Source organism: Lacerta agilis, chromosome 11 (genome assembly GCF_009819535.1).
Source record: "Lacerta agilis isolate rLacAgi1 chromosome 11, rLacAgi1.pri, whole genome shotgun sequence".
NCBI lineage: Eukaryota > Metazoa > Chordata > Lepidosauria > Squamata > Lacertidae > Lacerta > Lacerta agilis.
In genome coordinates, this window is record NC_046322.1 from 136912 (window position 1) to 152258 (window position 15347).

The 15347-nt window shown below is 56.7% G+C and overlaps 1 protein-coding gene across 5 annotated transcripts in view; it reads right to left on the reverse strand.

The window, feature by feature from the left end:
- TLN1 (talin 1) overlaps nt 1-15347 on the reverse strand; it is a 51711-nt gene that overhangs the window by 18651 nt on the left and 17713 nt on the right. For 3 of the 5 annotated variants that reach the window (XM_033164627.1, XM_033164628.1, XM_033164626.1), the window contains exons 4-28: nt 15129-15258; nt 14815-14967; nt 14540-14682; nt 13773-13900; nt 13442-13502; nt 13051-13155; nt 12618-12773; nt 9726-9827; nt 9421-9497; nt 9151-9331; nt 7986-8099; nt 7552-7869; nt 6569-6667; nt 6348-6398; nt 5380-5547; nt 4793-5087; nt 4461-4627; nt 3628-3756; nt 3398-3511; nt 2585-2698; nt 2338-2472; nt 1809-1937; nt 1601-1703; nt 1130-1338; nt 921-1040 (exon numbers count right to left, since the gene is read on the reverse strand). In XM_033164627.1, the coding sequence (XP_033020518.1) occupies nt 921-1040; nt 1130-1338; nt 1601-1703; nt 1809-1937; nt 2338-2472; nt 2585-2698; nt 3398-3511; nt 3628-3756; nt 4461-4627; nt 4793-5087; nt 5380-5547; nt 6348-6398; nt 6569-6667; nt 7552-7869; nt 7986-8099; nt 9151-9331; nt 9421-9497; nt 9726-9827; nt 12618-12773; nt 13051-13155; nt 13442-13502; nt 13773-13900; nt 14540-14682; nt 14815-14967; nt 15129-15258 (3501 nt within the window). The remainder of the gene's footprint in view (nt 1-920; nt 1041-1129; nt 1339-1600; nt 1704-1808; nt 1938-2337; nt 2473-2584; nt 2699-3397; nt 3512-3627; nt 3757-4460; nt 4628-4792; nt 5088-5379; nt 5548-6347; nt 6399-6568; nt 6668-7551; nt 7870-7985; nt 8100-9150; nt 9332-9420; nt 9498-9725; nt 9828-12617; nt 12774-13050; nt 13156-13441; nt 13503-13772; nt 13901-14539; nt 14683-14814; nt 14968-15128; nt 15259-15347) is intronic. The other 2 variants (XM_033164630.1, XM_033164629.1) reach the window with 1 other exon arrangement.

Here is a 15347-nt window from a genome sequence, read left to right on the forward strand (position 1 = left end):
CAACACCCCCGACCAAAGGGCTTCCCTTAGACCAGGGATCAAAGCAAGAGTCAGGTTCACCTGCCCAGGTGTTACTTGGCTGGGATGGATCTGCTGCCCTCTGTGCTCATATTTGTACTGCTCCTTTCATGGATGTGAATTAATGTTTTATTCTATCCTTGGGACAGCAGGTTGGACAACCTCGGAAGAAGGGGCCAGATTCTCCTTCGTTGGAGGTTTTAAAGCAGAAACCTCATGGTTGCCTGTTGGGGATTCTCTAGCAGTGATTCCTGCACTGCAGGGGGTTGGACTAGATGAGCCCTGGGTGACCCCTCTGACTCCACAATTTGTAACCTGCCCCAGAATGGCTTTTACAACAAGGAGCAGGACAGAAATGCTTTATGTAACTGAGGGCCCAGGACATATCCTGCTGCACTTCCCCCTGTAGACCCTCTGTGGCCTAGACCGATCCACCTCCTGATGCCCCCAAAGGGAGGGCATGTCCATCACTGAGGAGCAAAACCCACCCACAGTCACTTGAATCCCCCCTCAAAAAAACAGGCACAGGAAACTCTCGGCCATGCAGGAGGGGAACTGACTTCCCGGCACTGGCGCCCCTGTGATTTTTTGGGTGGTGGGGCTGGATTTGATGGGGTTTTGCTCTGCAGGATCACTAATGCGGCGGCAGTCGATGGGGCAGCCCTAGAGCACCCGCTGGACTCCAGCCACGAGTGAGACGTTGTGCGACTGTCGGGGTGTGTTGTGCCTGGGCCATTTTAAAAGGGGAGGGATAACTCTGCAGCCCAGAGGAAGGTGGGCAGACACGCTGCCAAGGGCCCCCCAGTTTGCTAAACTGGTCCCAGAGCTGAGCGGCCAGACCCCACAGAGGGGGTTCCCCCCCCGCCTCCCGCCAAGCCAGAGAGAGAAGGGAAGGAGCTCACCGAGTCGGCCAGGAGCCTCTTGCTGGCCTCGCCCACCGTGCGAATGGCGGCGTCCACATCCCGTTGCCCAGGAAGGCAGTTGACGCAGCGGTTGAGAGCCTGAGAGACGGCCTTGGCCACCTGCCGGAAGAGGGCCGAGCGGTTCAGTGGGGAGGGCCACAACCCCCCACCCCACCCAAAGCCCCCCCCCCCACAGGCCGAGGGCTCACCTGTGCCAAGCGCTGCTGGCTCTCGGGGTCTCCCGGCTTGGCCACGGCCTTGCGGGCTTCCTCAATCAGGTTGCCAGCCTTGTCCATGACGTCGCCTGCACACTCCAGCATGGCGGCCTGGACCTGCGGCTCCTCCGAGTTGGCAGCCACCCCGCGGGCAGCTTGGCTCAGGGAGCGCAGCGCATGGGCCACATCGCGGGCAGCAATCCCTGGGGAGGAAGGAGGCAGGGGGAGAGGGCAGCGTCAGCCTAACCCTGGCCAGGACAGCCCCTGAGGCAAGGACCCTCCCTCCCCAAGAGGAACAACCCCATGGGGGGGTGAGAAGGAGGGGGATGGGCCCAATCCAGACCCCGGAGGAACAGAGGGGCGAATCCTGAACTATGTATAGCAAGGGGGGAGCCTGCAACAGCTAGGGGGAGGAGCAATGGAGGCTGCTGGTGGGGAGGGGGTTTGGGGGGCACTGAGGAGTACCTGTGTAGTTTTCGTTGCCCTGGGCAACCTCTCCCAGCAGCTGGGCGATGGCGGAGCTGACGGCCTTGGTGCTGTTCCCCAGGTCCTGGGCGCTCTTCTCCATCTGCAGGACACGCAGAGTCAACAGGCCCCCGTGCCCCCTCTTGGCCTGCTGCCCCCACCTCCCCCCTGTGCCCACCGTGCCCACCCCATGCCCCCCTCTGCTCACCGTCTCTCCCGGAAGAGGCTTCAGCTTGCCCTCTCTGGCCGCCATCTTGGCTTCCTGCAAGTCCCTCTCCAGGCTCTGCACCAAGCTGAGGGCCGAGTCGATCTCCAGGGGGCCGCAGGCCTCTTGTGCCTGCCGTGGAACAGGAGGGTGTCACCCCCAGGGGGCGCCACACGTCATCCCCAACCCCCAGGTCCTGCCACCGTCCGACACTGAGGGCCTTAGCATGGCTTGCTCCATAGAAGACAGGCAGAAGACTCTGTGGGGAGGGAGGTCCCCCTTCACCCCACAGAGAACCAATGGCCACAAGACGCGAGAGGAGGAGGAGGAAGAGGAAGAGGAGGAGGAAGAGGAAGAGGAAGAAGAAGAAGAAGAAGAAGAAGAAGAAGAAGAAGAAGAAGAAGAAGAAGGGGAAGAGGAAGAAGAAGAAGAAGAAGAAGAAGAAGAAGAAGAAGAAGAGGAAGAGGAAGAAGAAGAAGAAGGGGCCACGGCTGTGAAGAGGGCAGGGGGCTTGATGGCTGCTCCTTCTCACCTTCTGTGCTGCCGTGCGAAGTTCGGCCAAGGCGGCTGCCAGGTTCTTGGCGCACTGGCTGAGCTGCATGGCGGAGGCCTGGTCCGAGATGGTGGGCACCGTGGCCTTGGCCGCGGACACCATCTTCCCGCCGGGCTGCAGCAGGGGGAGGGAAAGGAGAGTGGTGACCACGAGGAGCCCCCACCCTGGGTGCCCACACAACCCGCCCCCTCACCCGGCGGGTGCCCTCCGCTGCCCATCCCCTCACCTGCAGGAAGTTCTGGCTGGCAGCAATGAGAGCCAGCTGGGCGCTGGGGCTGTCGGGCTGCGACTGGCTCCCCCGGACGCCCTGGACCAGCATGGGAATCTGGTCCGCCACCACCTGGAGGAGGGCGGGAGAAAGAGACGGTTGGGGGGCCTCCATCTGAACCCCACCTTGGTCCTTCTTGCCCCAGGGGTGCCAGGAGAGTCTCTGGGGCTCAGGGGGTGGTGCTGAGTCCACTCACACCCAAAGGAAGCAAGAGGCGCCCACAGTAGGAAGTACTTGTGGCCGTTAAAATGTGTCTGTTTTGCGGGGGGGGGTGACTGGTGTTTCTGATCATTGTGATAGAAGCCATTCATTTATAATAATTATAATATTATTATTATTACTCCACTCTGGTTTCCCCAGCCACTCTGGGCAGCTTCCAACAGAATATTAACAACAACAACAACAACAACAGCAGCAGCAACAAAGCGATAAAACATCAAAGGCTAAAAACTTCCCTAAACATGGCTGCTTTTATTTATTTACTTGGCAGCAGCCTCCTCTGTCAAATGAATGAATGTATGACGGCTAACATAATGTCATGTTATTGTTATTAATATTGCTATCAGTATTGTTATTAAAATTATTGTGTTATGCACTGTGTGTTTTGTGTCGCAACCTGACCTGCGATCTTTGGAAGAAGAGTGGTATATAAATTTAATTAATAGCAATGGCCGCAACAGCAACAATAATAAGGAGAGGTTGGGATGGCCTCTCACCCAAGCCAGACACCCACACTGAGCCCAGCACTCCCCCTCCCTCCCTCCTGCTCACCTTGCAGCTCTGCACCAGCTGCTGGTGGGCAGCCGGGTTCTTGTTGGTGGTGGCAGCATGCTGGGCGGCTGCGATGGTTTGGGTGGCGGCGGCGGCTGCTTGCTTGGCTGCATGCTGGGGAGAGAGAAAGTGGGAGACAGGGTGAGGCCAGGAAGGCCCCTCGCTTTGCCCAGTCTGCCAGGCCATGGCAAGCGACGGGCATGGGCACACACGCCACTTGCAGCACTAACCTCCAGCCGGTGCACCAGCTTCTTCTTGATGGCGTTCTGGGCGGCTGCGTTGGTGGCCATGCGCAGCCCCTCGGCCGCTTCCCGCAGGCGCTGCTGCTGCTCCTCGCTGTCTGGGTGGGCTGCAGCCCCCTGGTGGGCAGGGAGCAGGAGGGGAGGCTGGTCAGAATGGCCCCTGCCAGGCCACCCACCCCCCACCTCGCGGGGACTAGGAGCAGAGAGTCTGAGCGGGCAAAGAGGCGCCAGTGAGGCTCCCACCAGGTGCCCGGGGGGGGCACTGGCGAGGGGCACCGGCCAGCTCTAGCCTGGTGCGGCTCCCAGGAAACGTATGTGGCTGGCACCAGAGGGCATGAGGACAGGATGAGAGGACATCACCCAGGGTGGGTGGACAACCCCCTCCCTGAAATGGGATGTGGCGAGGAGGGCATCATTGTGGCACTCAGTTGTTGCTTCCCAAGGAAGGGGGACAAATGCAGGGCAGCGGAGGCTCTCCATGGCCACAGCGCCTGCACCCTCCCTCCCTCCACTGCCAGAGGCAGGACATGAAGTCGTGATTCCTGAGCTGCAAGAGGCGGGTCTAGATGACAATTTGGGGTCCCTTCCTCCTCCCTCTACAATTCTTTGACCCTGTTGCTGGGAACTCCCAGCGGGGAGCGTCACTGCTGCTGGGAAGAGGAGGCAGGGCTGGAGGGGCCTCACCTGAGGCCACCTCCTGCCTTTGAGCCAAGGCACACGGGCAGAGGTCAGACAGACAGGCCTGCGCCTGGCCCCACCACCTCTCTCCCCTGCCAGGCAGGCTTCCCCCCATCTGCCCAGCCCCTCCACCGATGCCACACCTTGGCTGCCTCCACCATCTTGGCCGTGGCGTCGGCCAGGATCTTGGCGGCACTCAGGAGTTTGCGCGAGTTCTCCAGGTCCGTCTCCCCTTCAGCATCGGCCTTGATGGCGTTCACCAGGTCAGAGGTGGCTTGAGCCAGGATGCGGGCCTGACGCACCATTTCCCCTGCGGAGGAGGAGGAGGAGAGAGGTGAGGGCCAGCCCCACAGGTGGACCCTGAGATGCCCCCAGCCATCCCTTCCGCCCACGTGGCTCCGTGGACAAGCCAGCCCTCACAGAGCCTCCGTGGCTGGGCCCCAAGGGGTCGCTCCTCCCACCAACGCCCGCTCACCTGCATCCCCCATGGAGCTGAAGATGTTCTCTGTGACGTTGAGGATGGTGTCGGTGGCCTGGTCGTAGCGGCCGATAGGCTGCCCGCCCGTGGCATGCTGCTTGATGTGCTCCAGCAGGTCGTTGAGGGCCTGCGTCACAGCCGTGGCCGCCACCCCCACCTGCTTCAGCAGCTGCTCGTCGCCCGTGGCCGCCTGCGACGCGTCCACACAGCTCTCCACGGACTTGGCCACCAGCTTGCCGGCTTCCACCAGCTGCTCCTGGCAGACGGGCGAGCTGATGGTGGGCGCCACCACCTGCCAAGGAGGAGGAGGAATGGGGAAGGCACAGGGTGGTCAGAGCAGTGGCCCAGCCTGCCCCATCCCCCCCAACCCCACTTCCCAGAAGGCTTAGAAATCACCCTTTGGGGAGATGGCAGGGGCTGGCTTGCGCTCCTCAAAGGGGGGCTTCTCCAAACAGAAGCCCAAAAAGTGCCCCGACACCGAGGCGGGTGTTTCCTGGAAGAGGAGCAACCAAGGCCAGCTGCTGCCCCAGACCCTGAGCGGGGCACGGTGGGTCCTGGGTGGGTGCTCAGGGCCTGCTGCTCACCTTGGTGCAAGCCACCAGCTGGGAGGTGGAGAGAGCGCACTGCGTGGCAGCAGCAATGACCTGCGTCTGCAGCACCGAGTCCTCCGTCTTCTGGGCCACGTTCTTGGCCTTCAGGACCAAGGCGGCAGCAGCACTGGCCACGGCCTTCGCCAGCTGCATCAGCATGTCCTGTCGGGGGCGGGGGGGGGGGGAGGAAGAGGCGGCATTGGCTGGTTGAGCTCATGAAACATTCAGCAGTGAAACCCGAGTCGGGCAAGGAGGGCCCTTCCAAGTTCTCCCTGGCGCAGGTGAGATCATCCTTCTTCCACCTCTGCCAGACAAGAGCCGCCACACACAACCCCCCACTGTGCTCCTGCGGCACTCACCCCCACCCCAAGATTCCCCCCCCCAACCACCACCCTCTCTGGCCTCAATCACAGGCGCAGAGAGCACCGCACACCAAACCCGTCACCAAGAGGAAGCGCCCACAGCCCCCCAACGCAAGGACCGGGGGGGGGGGGGAGAGAAGATGCTCGGATCCCCCTGCTGCCGAAGCAGCCAAGACCCCACATGGGGCACTGGGGGCAGAAGGAGCCTCAAGACCGCCTGCCCTGATGCAGGCCCAGCCCCGGGAGGCTGGCAGGGTTCTCTGGCATCGGGGCCATTATCTGTGGGGAGATCTGGCAGCGCAAGCTTCTCTCCCAACAGAGGTCCCTGCTGACTTTGCTACACCATGTGGCAGAGAGTCCCACAGGCAGCCTCCTGGGGGTCCTGCCAAATCTTGGCCTAAGCAGACCCTCTGGCCAGTGATCTTGGGGGCTTCCTGGCTTGTGGGTCAGGCTCCTGCAACAAGGGGAGCCGAGCATGAGCCAGCGAGAGCGAGAGCTTGCCCCAAGCCCCTCGGCCAGCGAGCCCCAATGATTGGCAGCAGCGCAGAGGAGGGCTCTGCCCCAGAGAGCACAGCCCCTGCTGGGCTCAGGCCCTTTTACCGTCTTGGGGTCAGGGGCGGACAGGGTCCGAGGGCGCCGGCTCTCCACCATCTGTACACGAATCCACAAGACAAGAGAGGTTACTGGGCCCAAGCGCCACCCCCTACTGCCCACCCTGTGCCAGAGGGCAGGTGGCCTGCGCTAGGCTGCCCCCTGCCAGGTGTGCCCCAGAGGACTCCCGCTTGCTTCTCACCTGGCAGGGGTGGCCCCCCGCCACTCACCTGGAAATGGGGGTCAGCGTCACTCTCCCCAATCTGCTGCAGCAGCTCCCCACTCGTCTGCCCCACGGCACCTGCAGCTTGCAAAAGGTTCTGCCGCGGCTGGAGGAGGAAAGGGCTAGAGGTTAGGGGTGGCCCCTGAAGGAAACCCACACGCAGTGAGAAACGCAGCTACCCACAAGACCTAAACCCTAACGGGCGGGCCCTTGTGGTAAAGTCCCCTTTGTCCAGCTGGGAATGGCTGTCACAGCACAAAGGGCTCCAGTTGCTTCCAGAAAGTGGGCAGAGTTGGGTGCCTGTTGCATCTCTAGAGGAATGCTGTCCCTCAGAATAGGGGCAACCACATGGAAGGCCCCGCTCAGAGTTAATGTGAAAGGGACCCCAGGGTCATCTAGTCCACCCCCTGCAGAGGGCAGGGCTCTCCTGGGTGTAGGAGGGTCAAGGGGGGTCTCCAGCACATTAACCTTGACATGTTGGCGGAGAATCTTTCGGTGCCACCAGGCTTCTGAAGCCAATTGCAAAAAATGTTTTCTGTAAAAATCAACCAAGCTGTGGTTTTAAATGTTGCTATGATTCTAATGTGTGTATGTTTTTAATGTGCATACAGTCGTCCCTTGGTTTTCGAACAGAATGCGTTCTGGAAGTCCATTTGACTAAGGCGAGGCTTCCGATCCGATTGGCTTCCGATTGCCCAGGTGCTCTGGAAACAATAGCGGAAGCCACATTGGACGTTCGGCTTCCAAAAAAAGTTCGGAAACCGGAATACTCACTTCCGGGTTTCGATCGTTCGAGAGCCGAAACGTATGCGTACCAAGGTATTCAACAACCAAGGTATGACTGTGTATGCTTTTAAACCACTTTGATCTTTTTTAACAAACTGAGATTGTGGGATACAAGTATAAAGTCAGAGGGCTGCAGAGCGGGAGGGGACCCAAAGGGCTGCACTGCAGAGGAGACCTTCCTTAGACCCAAGCGGCCAGGCTCACCTCTGCGCTGGAGGGCTGTGCGGTCTTGAGCAGCTCCGAGACAGCCCCCGCCAGGTTCTTGGCGGCCTGCAGGAGCTGCCTGCCGTTGCCCCCCTCATCCTCCATGAGGGCGGCCAGCAGCTTGACCCCCTTGGACATCTCTGTCAGGTTGGAGGAGATGGTGGTGACAGCGCAGCCCACGGCCGTGTAGTCCGTCTCGGCCGGGTCGCCCGCCGTCAGGTTCACCACGGAAGCCGTGCCGGCCGTGATGGCATCCACCTGGGAGTGGATCTCGTGCTTCGATTCGTCCATCTTGTTCTTGCGCCAGGCTTTGGAGGCCTGAGGGAGAGGAAAGGGGGCTGTTATTCCAGGACTCCATAGGGGAGGCTCCCCCCCCCCACCGGAGGGTGCCCAGTCGCCCCTGAGGGCCCCTTCCCTTGGCCAGCCCCACTCACCGCGTCCTGCCCCATGGGGGGCAGTGTGTCAAAGTCCTCCAGGTTGGACTGGGCAGCATGGACCGCCTGCATGCTGGAGAGGATGGTGCCCGTCAAGGCCTGCTGAGCCGAGGTCTGCAACACAAGGAAGAAGAAGAGGAGGAGGAGGAGGAGGAGGAAGAGGGCCCTTGGAAGGAGGGGGGCAAACAGAGAGCCCTGGGTGGGGAGGGCCACCCGTGGGCTGCAATGTGGCTGGGGCTACATAAGCACCACTCCCAGGGCCAGACTGAGGTTTGATGAGGCCCTCAGCTCCTGAAGGTAATGGGGCCCTTTATATGTCCGGCTGTCCTTTGTCGCTGTTTTTTGTGTTGAATGTATGCTATATGGTCATTTATGGACCTAATAGGTATCTCAAGCCATTTGCACATAACAAAATATGTGTTTTATCCAAGTAACTGTTGAACTGAAATACAATTAAAAGGTGAAATAGAATTAAGAAGTATATTAATAGTGAAATAATTATTAAGCTCTATCTTAAAATGATTTTTTATTCATAACAAACTTAATGATGCAAACACACTGGCATTTGGCAATAACAAAAGTTCCTATAGAAACACAATTTACAAAGTCTCTAGGAACTTGCTATAATAAGAAAAAATAATAGGTGTAAATATATGATGCAAACTACTAATAATTATAAATATCAGACTGTAGGCCCCCTATATATAGAAAGGAGAAAACCAGTGATATTTTAGGGAGCAGGCTAGCAGGCGGGGCCCATGACTTTACAACATAGGAGCCAACAGAACACTGTTGTTTTTTTATCTTATATTTTGAAAATGTACATCAAGGTTTTTATTTCTTGGTTTTTTTGAGGGGGGGGGGCAAGAGAGTGGGGCCCTAAGCTATAGCTTGCTTAGCTTATACGTAAATCTGGCACTGACCACTCCCCAGCAGCAGCCACGGGTGCAAACAGGCCCAGTGGGAAGAGGACTCTGTGAATCATTGACTTGTAAAGGTGGAAGGGACCCCTTGCAGTCATCTAGCCCAACCCCCTGCATCCCGGCCGGATGGTCACTCAATGCTCTTCGTGCTTCTTCTCCCACCCACCCAACCATGCATGATGCGCAGGGAAACGGCTTGGTGGCCCCCATGCGAGTGGAGGGGAGAGGGAAGGGCTCCTTACCAGGGGGGGCATGTGCCCGCGGTGCATCTGCCCGCTGGTGACCTGCTGCTGGGCCTGGGGCATGGTGCCCATCTGGAAGTTCTCTGGTCCGCCAGCGCCCAGGCGGATGATGCCTGGCAGGGCCAGGGAGCCCGTCTCGGCCTTGTTGACCTGGTTGAACTGCTGCTGGAGGACGGTGGACCTGCGAGGCAAGCGGAGGGAGGGAGGAGAGAAGCACCCCCACTCCGGGCAGCAGCAGCCCCCCCTGCCCCCCTCTCCCTCCAGACTTACTTTTTGGGGGAGACAGACTCCTCCAGCATGGTCGATTCCTCATCCCCCTCCAAGCCAAAGTGGTCTTTGCTCTTTTTCTGCAGGGCAGAGAAGTGGGCAGGCAATGACTCCGCGTCCACAGACGAAGGCGGCCATGGGGCCTCCCAGCACCGCCAGGGCAAGGCAGCCCATCCTCCTGGTGGGGGGGGGGACATCCTCCCCTCGGCCATCATCCTGCAGTGCCTGCTTGGCCTTGCCCTCCCGCATGCCCAGGCAGAAGCCACACCTGAGGTCGGCGCCCTCTCCCTGCCTCCCCACGGCCTCACCTTCTTCAGGATGATGTCAATGTAGCCAGCAATGAGCTGGGCAATCTGCTCCCCCTCCGTCGTCTGGACAGAGTAGTAGCCGTCCTGGTAATCTCCAAAGTCCTGCAGGAGGAAAGCAAAAAGTTCAGGGGGGCAGCTCTCTCTCTCCCCCCCCCCCAGCCACTGTAGAGCAGCCACAAGGTGGGGAGAAACTGTGAAGCCAGATGATGATGATGATGATGATGATGATACCCCACTCATCTGACTAGGTTTCCCCAACCACTCTGGGCGGCTTACAGCCTATCTAAAACCATAGTGTGACCTGCTGGGAGCCTGAAGGGCCCTGCTTCTCTCCACCTGGCTTGGGACGGGGCCTGGCTGGCTCCACAAAGGACTGCTGCCGCCGCCGCCGCTGCTGCTGCGCAAAGAGGGTCCCATTTTTGTTTTTGTTTTCTTTTTGTTTTCAAATTGCTTTTATTTTTTATCCATGTCATTTTAAATTGTGACTGATATTAATGCTGCAATCTTAGTTTTAGATTTTATGATTCCTGTGGAAATTGTTTTTCCATTTGGTTGTGTACTTTTTGATGTGTTTTATTTATTGTTTATGACTTTTGTTACGTTGGTAATTATGTAAATCTATGGTTTAGCTATGGAAAGGCAGCATGCAAATAAAATGATGATGATGATGAAACACAATAAAAATAGCAAGCATTAAAAGCCTCCCAATACGGACTTCTGGCGAGGACGCCATCGCGGGCGGTCGTGGGTCGCTTCGGCAGTGAAGCGACTCAGGCCGGCCCGGGGGTAGGAGCCCCGCTACCGCAAAGCGGGGCTCCGCTAAACCGCGGGTCGAGCGTCCCGCGGCATGGGCTCTCCAGCGGGCCCGCAATGGTTCCGAACCCTTCCCCCGTTCCCCCTGTAAAGGGGGAGTGGGGGTGAAGGGACCACGGAGCCAGGCTGTGGAGGCATGCCCCAACCGGACCGGCGAAGCCAACGGGCTTCTTTCTGGCAGAAGGAAAATAAAAGAAGCCCGTTGGCCGTGAGTACGTGAACAATTGAATCTATCTTTGATATTTGGCACTCCGGGAGATACGGCGGAAAGGAAGCCCGTTTTTCTCCCTTTGGTGGAAAGAAAGTAACTGCTTTGATGGCGACTGCTGTTGCAGTGATGGATACAATGTTTCGATTTTGACAAGTGAGACTGATTAGACCCCTTCTGGGGGACTTAAATTGGTGGGAATATTTCTTTCTAAAGTGGACAGAATGTAATCTTTTCGCCCTGACTCCAGGGAAAATGGCTGCGGAGACTTGTGACTGAGATGGAAAAGTACTGTGACTAAGATGGAAAAATACTGAAACTTGATACCCTATGCCCACTTCTACCATGTTGGGTTTCGTTTTCAAGCTGGTTTTAGACTCTGGACTGACTCACGAACAAAGGATTATTTTTTTGAAGTTAGAATTGCTAAACCAGAAATTAATTTTGCTGAACCAGGATGTTGCAGAACAGTTATATCCCACAGGAAAGACCATTCAGAACATTGTTAAAATGGAAGAAAACCTTGGCAGAGAGCTGAGGGGAATTATTGAAGAACAAAGTATAATGCTTTTGCAACTCCGAGAAGATGAAAAGTCCTGTTGGGGTGGGAGACCCAGGATGAGAAGATTTTTTATATCCAATTTCTGGGGTGAGAGCCCAGGAATGATGGGGAAAAGATTTATATATTTACAATTAGAAGAGGAACGGAATTTTGAACCGGAGATGCTGGAAGGTGATGATCTGCGTACCCTGATGCTCCCTGTAAGGACTGTTGTGGACTATGTCTGGAACTGTGGACTTATAAGAAAAGAGGACATTTTGGAAAATGGTTTTGGTGTAAGATGGAGGAACGTCTGGGGGGAGACCCCGAAATGGCGAAAGAAAATGGTTAGAAAAGGGATAGGGTGAAATGTATTAAGGATAAAATTAGGATGGTTTATTATGGTACCCTGAAGCCGGTGTGTTAAGATTTTAAGTTTTTGAACTAGAGAAGAGATATTTGAATTTTTTTATTAGCAGCAATCTAAGTGAAAGAAGATGTATGACATGATTTGATATAAGAAGCAATTTGTTGTGTTATGAAGCTGTATTATTAATTATCATGAAGTTATATTTGGAATAGATTTGATTTAAGTTAAGGAGTGATAGATTATTGTGAAGTAAAAACAAGATTTTAAGAAGTATGTTCAGCTTTGATTTTTAAATGATTTAATTTCAGAGATGAGAAGTTATTAAAGTAAAATTGGAATTGGAACCAAAGGAGAGAAAACGGGGGAAGTTACCTAGTAATGATTCGAACAAGAAAAGTTTTTTTGTGTGTGTGTAAACAAGAAAAAGAATTGTTGGTGTATTTGTATTTGTTTTATTATGGTTTGATTGTTGGGTTTGTGTTTGGGTTTGTGTTGGTATATGTGTTATGTTGTTCTTTGTTTTGTAAAAACCAATAAATTCTTTACCAAAAAAAAAAGCCTCCCAATACAGGGCTGCCTTCAGATGTCTTCTAAAAGTTGTGCAATTCTTTATCTCCTTGACATCTGAAGGGAGGGTGTCCCACAGGAAGGGTGTCACTACCGAGAAGGCCCTGCACAGCTCCATTCTTATTCCAGACATTGTCTATTGCGATGCTCAGCTGGTGATGCACCACAATGTTGAAACCCGGGTCTCGTCCAGCCCTCCCACCTGCCTGCCCTCGGCTTGCAGGACGCAGCACCCGGCAGCCCCCTTCTGCCACTGCACTTCTTCCACATGGGGAGGGGGGCACAAGGCACCTGCCTGCCATGGGGCTACCAGCCCAGCTCGCCCTAGGAGAGGGCAAAGAGAGTTGGAGATGGCGGGGGGGGGGGAGGAAGAGGAGAAGGATGAAGGCCTACCAGCGTGAAGCTCTTGGGGGAGGCTGCCCAGCGCTTGATGTTGGTGAGGTTCCACTCCTGAATGACCTCCTTGGTCTTCTCGTCCACCCGCATGACACATTCCTTGGTGATGCCCAGCAGGCGGGGGACCAGCTTGTTCTTGCCCTTCATCTTCTCCTGCAGGATGCAGGTGGGGAGGGGGGACACACATGTGTCAAGCCCAAGGGGAACCCTCAGCTCCCCCGTCCCCTGCACCGAGGGGGCACCAGCCACCCCCAGAGCCACCGTGCCCACCTCAAGGGGCGAACATGGAGGAGAGGCCACCAACAACAACCCCCCTGCGAGGCACAGAAGGGTCAAGGGTGCAACAGCCCCACCTCAGTTGGAGGCAGGGGGCTCCCCAAGCATCCTGCCCCCCTGAAAGGGCAGAGAGATGGGGCAGGGCCCCCCTCACCTTGACCAGGAAGAAGGAGACCCCATAGGTCTTGAGGGATCGGGCCAGCTTCACGTAGCGGACCTTCGCCTCGATCTCACTCATGTTGCCACAGTTCTTGTGAGCCTGAGGGCAGAGCAGAAGAGGGGGGGTCACCCTTCCACTCCTCCCACCCCCAGGGAAAGGGCCCCCCCTCACCCGCCAGAGCCGCCCCACACAGCAAGGGCGTCCCAGGTCCCCACAGGGGGTCCTCCGGGAAATGGGCAGCAGATCCTGCCAAAAGCAGCGATTTTGTGTGCCACACCCCCATGCACACTTATCCATGGAGGGGGAGGACTGCCCCCTGTGAGCCCCCTTCCCCTGGAGGTCGAAGGGGTCCCGGGTTGCAGCCAGCCCCCCCCCTTCCACTCACCATGAAAATCTTGCGCTCGCCTTTCTGCTTGATGTACTCCTTGGGCAGAAAGTCCTTGAGGCTGGAAAAGGGGAAGGAGAGGAGGGGGGCATGAGGGGAGGGAGAGCAAGGAAGAACCCCAAACATTTGCTGCCCAACCCAAACTGGGGGGCAGTCCTGCCCAGCGCAAGGAGGCATTGCCCAAATGAAGGGAACTGCAGGGAAGAACCCCTGGCGGACGGCTGTCCAACCTCTACTTGAAAACCCCCAAGGAAGGGAAGGCCACTCGCTTCTGCGAGGCGCCATGTGACTCGGTTTCCCCTGGCGGGCAGAGACCGGCCGGGGCACTCACTCCAAGAATCCCGGCTTGTGCTTCTGCTCATTGTGGGGGCCAAACTGGATCTGGCACTGGAATCCCGCAAACTCGCAGGCCTTGTCAAAGGAGACGGGGTGGGAGCCATTCAGGATGTCGTCACGGGCCTGAAGAAGGAGGGCAGGGGCACAGTGAATTCAATCTCCTTAGTTAATTCACAGTCAATTCATATCTCCTTAATTGACCCTTCCCTCCCACCCTCTCCCCAAGGATTTTGGCCTGGGGGGGGGGAGACCTGCTGCCCACTTCACCAACCCAACCTTTATGGCACTTGCCAGGTATACCTTGGGGTTATTTACTTTATTTCACAAAATTTATACAATGCTTGATTGTAAAAAAACAACAACAACACCCCAACAAGCAGTTAAGTAAAAGATAAAACATTAGAATTGTGCTGAAAATGTAAAGAAAGTAAAAATACAAAAACAGGTTAGAACTCACTTCTACCTTCCAAGCATTTGGGTGGGGAGGGGGGGGGACTGTCTAAACAAGAATGTTTTCAGCAGGCGCCAAAAAGTGTAAAGCAAAAGTACCTGCTTGATATCAAGAGGCAGGGAGTTCCAGAGGGCAGGTGCTGCCACACTAAATGATCAAATGCTTTACAAATGCAGAAAATGGGGCTCATCTGGCATCTATGGCGGGGCCCATCCCACTGAGAGGCTACATGTGGGGTGAGGGGATTTCATAGGTAAACTGGGGTTAGGATCATGCCCGAGACTTGCAGGGTTGTGTGAAGGGAACAGTACCTGCACATAGAGCAGGTTGAGTTGCACAGGATCCCGCGAATCCACATTTTGGTCCGAGTAGAAGAACTTCCGTCGCAGGAGGAGGGTCTCGCTGTCATCGATGCCCTGCTCCCGGAGGGTGCGCCCGTGGTCCAGCCAGTTCACTGTGAGCACGCAGAGAACATTGGGAGGGGAGGCAGGGGGGAAGAGGAGAGCTCCCCCCTCTTTGCGGAGCCTCCAGCCAGCCCCACTGCTCCTGGGACCTTGTGGGTCATCCCCCCACCCCACCGACTTACACTCATCATCCGTGTGGAGCTTCTGTTTGAGCTTCTCCATCTTCTTCTCATCCCGCAGGAGGGTCTTGTCCTTCTTGAGGGTCCCCGTCTGCTCCTCCTTCTTCTCCTCCACAATTTCCCGCACCAGGGAGTACTCGTCGTAGTTTGTGATGCCTGCGGGTGAGGAGACCCTCCATGTCAAGAGGGTGGGTGGGGAGAGAGAGATCAGCCCTGCCAGACTGGGAGAGACAACGTGCCTCTGTGTTGTGGGGGGGGGGGGGTAGAGACCTTCTCTCTCCCTCCCTCCCTCCCTGGATCAAGGGCCCCCCACTCACCGATTCTGGCGCAAATGGTCATGAGTATGTCTGTGACCGTCTTGGAGTCATCCACCATGACCGTCTTCACCGTCCCATCCAGCATGCGGATCTTCAGGGGCCTCTGCTTCTTCTTGTACTCCAAGGTGTCCTGGAACATTGGGGGGGGCATCAGAGAGGGCTGGGAGAGTGGGGGGGAGGTGAGGGGAAAGAAGAGGCCATGCAAAGTAGGAGACGCCC